Source organism: Mandrillus leucophaeus, unplaced genomic scaffold (assembly GCF_000951045.1).
Source record: "Mandrillus leucophaeus isolate KB7577 unplaced genomic scaffold, Mleu.le_1.0 Scaffold330, whole genome shotgun sequence".
Classification (NCBI taxonomy): Eukaryota; Metazoa; Chordata; class Mammalia; order Primates; family Cercopithecidae; genus Mandrillus; species Mandrillus leucophaeus.
In genome coordinates this window covers 945,842-949,660 of record NW_012103477.1, presented here as the reverse complement: position 1 = coordinate 949,660, position 3,819 = coordinate 945,842, and the positions used below count along the sequence as shown (strand labels likewise).

The following is a 3,819-nucleotide window of genomic DNA, read 5'->3' as shown; positions in this document are numbered from 1 at the left end:
GGCACCTGTAGTCCCAGCTACTCGGGAGGCTGAGGCAGGAGAATGGTGTGAACCCGAGAGGCGGAGCTTGCAGTGAGCCAAGATCGCGCCACTGCACTCCAGCCTGGGTGACAGAGCGAGACTCCGTCTCAAAAAAATAAAATAAAATAAATTAAACTTGTTGTGGGCCAGGCACAGTGGTTCATGCCTATAATTCCAATGCTTTGGGAAGCCAAGGTGGGCGGATCACTTGAGGTCAGGAGTTTGAGACCAGCCTGGCCAACATGGCAAAACCCCATCTCTACTTAAAAAAATACAAAAATTAGCCAGGTGTGGTGGTGTGCGCCTATAGTCCCAGCTACTCGGGAGGCTGAGGCAGGAGCATCGCTTGAATCTAGGAGGTGGAGGTGGCAGTGAGCCAAGATCACACCACTGCACGCCAGCCTGGGCGACAGAGTGAGACTCCATCTCAAAAAATAAATAAATAAAACTTATGAAAAAAGATATCATAGGATTAATGTATCCAGAATGTGTAAAGCATGCCCACAAATAAGACCACAGCCCAAGACAGAACGAGCAAAGGAAAGCAACAGAGAAGACACAAGCGGCCACAGACTTGGAAAGAGAAGCTCAGCCTTCCTAGTCATTAGGAAAATGAAAATTAGAGCAAGAGAATCTGTGTCTCACCTGTCAGGTTGGGAAGATGCAGAACAATGACACCAAGTGTCGCAAGAACCCGGGAAAACATGAACTCACACGGATGGTGAGCGTGTAGGCTGGGACACTCGAGAGCAGCCTGGCCAGGCTCAGAGAGGGGACAGCAGTGTCATTAGGACCCAGAACACTCCCTAGAGGGACTCAAGCTCAGACGCTGGGGGCACCTTACCCATGCTTGGATGCACACCCCAATCCCCGGGCACCTGGGTTATATGTGGATGGGGCCTAAGAATCTGAATTCCCACCCGGCTCCCAGATGTTGCTAATGCTTGAAAGTGACCACACTTTAAATAGCACGGAACCAGACCATATGGGTTCATTCCATAGAGGGTTCATCCCAGGGATTTTTATAATGATGAGAAATTAGAAATAACCTAAATGCCTACCAGCATGGAAAGATGTTAAAATTAGAGCCTATTCAAAAAGTGAAGTGTTTTGCACCTGCTAAAATGAATGTGCCAAATCTAAGCATAGTGTGCAATGAAAAGGTATACTGCGGATGACAGCGTGGGCCATGGCGTAGGTGCATGTCAAATGCACACGCATGTGGTAAAGGTGCAGCGACAGGGATCTGAAGGGCACACACACCTTTCACAAGAGCATGTTCCTCGGGGTAAGGTGTAGGGGCTGAGTACGGACAGGGTAAAAGCTCAACTATGACCATAGTGTTTTACATACTTTAAAAATACCTCACTCCGAAAGCAATACAGGTTGAGTGTCCCCATCTGAAATGCTGAGGACCAGAAGTGTTTTTGATTTGGGATTTTTTTAGGATTTTGGAATATTTACATTACACTGACTAGCTGAGCATACTTAAAAAAATCCCAAATCCGGCCGGATGCAGTGGCTCATGCCTGGAACCCCAGCACTTTGGGAGGCCAAGGAGGGCAGATCACCTGAGATTGGGAGTTCAAGACCAGCCTGACCAACATGGAGAAACCCCTTCTGTACTAAAAATACAAAATTAGCTGGGCATGGTGCCACGTGCCTGTAATCCCAGCTACTGGGGAAGCTAAGGCAGGAGAATCGCTTGAACCCGGGAGGTGGAGGTTGTAGTGAGCCGAGATCGCGCCATTGCACTCCAGCCTGGGCGACAAGAGCAAAACTCCATCTCGGGAAGGAAAAAAAAAAAAAAAAAATCCGAAATCCTAAATGCCCAGATGAGCATTTCCTTTGAGTGTCATGTTGGTACGCAAAAAGTTTGGAATTTTGGAGCACTTCAGATTTCAGATTTTCCGATTAGGGATGCTCATCGTGCACAGCCGTTTTAAGGGCATTTGAAGCCTTTTGTCTTCAAAAAGCAAGGGCGAGGCTACAGTTATATTCAAGGAATGCATCTCAGTTTAAAAGAATGAAGTTTTCCAACCTGCCCATTTGTAAGAGCCACACAGCTCGCACAGCTACGAAACACTCCTGCCAGCTGAGACTTCTGCGCAGGCTGGTTCCACAAAACAAGCCAGCCAGGCATGGTGGCGAGCACCTGCAGTCCCAGCGACTCAGGAGGCTGAGGCAGGAGGATCGCTTGAGGCTAGCAGTTCAGGGCTTCAGTGAGCCATGATCCTGCCACTGCACTTAGCCTGGGCCACAGAGCAAGACTCTGTCTCTAAAAGAAAAAGAAAAAGGGGAAAACACCCTTACCTACCGTGACACCAGGAGCTCCCGCTTTCTAAGCTCGCCCTGGTTCGAACTCACAGAGGCTCAGAACCTCTGACGGCCGAGGGCTGGGACCTGTGTTCTGGGGAAGGACGCTGCCCACCAGCTCCATCCTCAGGGAGCACTGGAGGGGACAGGAGGGATGGCTCCAGGTCCAGCACATGTACTGATAGTGGAGGGAATGGTGTGTGCCTACTCAGGAGTCCCCCATGCTGCCGCCAGGCACCACTTCCGTGACTGTAACACGGGCATAGCCCTTGAAACCCAAGGAGGCAACACCGTGGCAGGGACAGAGCTGTGGTAGGGACAGGGCCGTGGCAGGGATGGGGCCGCGGCAGGGACGGGGCCGCAGCAGGGACAGGGCCCCGCAGGCACTCTCAGGTCTGAACCTTGCTCTGTGAGCTTACATATGATCCAGGTTCCAGGTACTGAAGAGGATCCTGCTCTCCCTGTTACTGTAGGGGTTGATGGAGTGTCTTGATAAGCAGCTGTCCATGTCAAAGGGACCCTGGGGGCCAAAAGAGAACGAGGGAAGGCCAGAAAGTGAGTCTCTCTTTTTTTAGATGGCATCTCACTCTGTCGCCAGGCTGGAGTGCAGCGTCACGATCTCGGCTCACTACAACCTCTGTCACCCAGTTTCAAATGATTCTCCTGTCTCAGCCTCCCAAGCAGCTGGGACTACAGGCGTGTGCCACCATGTCTGACTAATTTTTGTATTTTTAGTAGAGGCGGGGCTTCACCATGTTGGCCAGGATGGTCTGGATCTCTTGACCTCGTAATCCACCCACCTCAGCCTCCCAAAGTGCTGGGATTCCAGGCGTGAGCCACCGCGCCCAGCCGGAAGTGGGTCTCTTATACCATCTCAGTCACCAAGCGACATGCTCTGGATGTGCAGCCCCACCCAGAGTTCATGTTGGAATGTCAGTCCCAGTGTGGGAGGTGGGGCCTGGTGGGAGGTGCCTGCTCCTGCCTCCCCTGCCACCACAAGTGTGAGTTTCCTGAGGCCTCCCAGGCAGCTGAGCAGATGCCAGCACCATGCTCCCTGTACAGCCTGCTGAACCGTAAGCCAATTACACCTCTTTTCTTTATAAATTACCCACTCTCTATTTCTTTATAGCAATGAGAGAATGGCCTAATACACCAAGGCAGGTGATCTTACTGAGAGGCACGCCCCTTGGGGGTTGGTCCCTGATCCAGGGTGTGCTGCTTTAGGGAGATTCAGAGTTCTGCTTTGGCCGGGCGCAGTGGCTCACGCCTGGAATCCCAGCACCATGGGAGGCTGATGTGGGTGGATCACCTGGGGTCAGGAGTTTGAGACCAGCCTGGCCAACATGGTGAAACCCCATCTCTGCTAAAAATACTAAAATTATCCGGGCATGGTGGCGGGCACCTGCCATCCCAGCTACTCGGGAGGCTGAGGCAGGAGAATCGCTTGAACCTGGGAGGCAGAGACAGACTCATCTCAAAGAA

At 51.7% G+C, this 3,819-nt stretch overlaps 1 protein-coding gene across 1 annotated transcript in view; it reads right to left on the bottom strand.

Annotated features, from left to right (window-relative positions):
• DFFB (DNA fragmentation factor, 40kDa, beta polypeptide (caspase-activated DNase)) overlaps nucleotides 1–3,819 on the bottom strand; it is a 56,666-nt gene that overhangs the window by 24,680 nt on the left and 28,167 nt on the right. Inside the window, exon 6 of the mRNA XM_011988445.1 lies at nucleotides 2,757–2,857. Within this exon, the coding sequence (XP_011843835.1) occupies nucleotides 2,757–2,857 (101 nt within the window). The remainder of the gene's footprint in view (nucleotides 1–2,756; nucleotides 2,858–3,819) is intronic.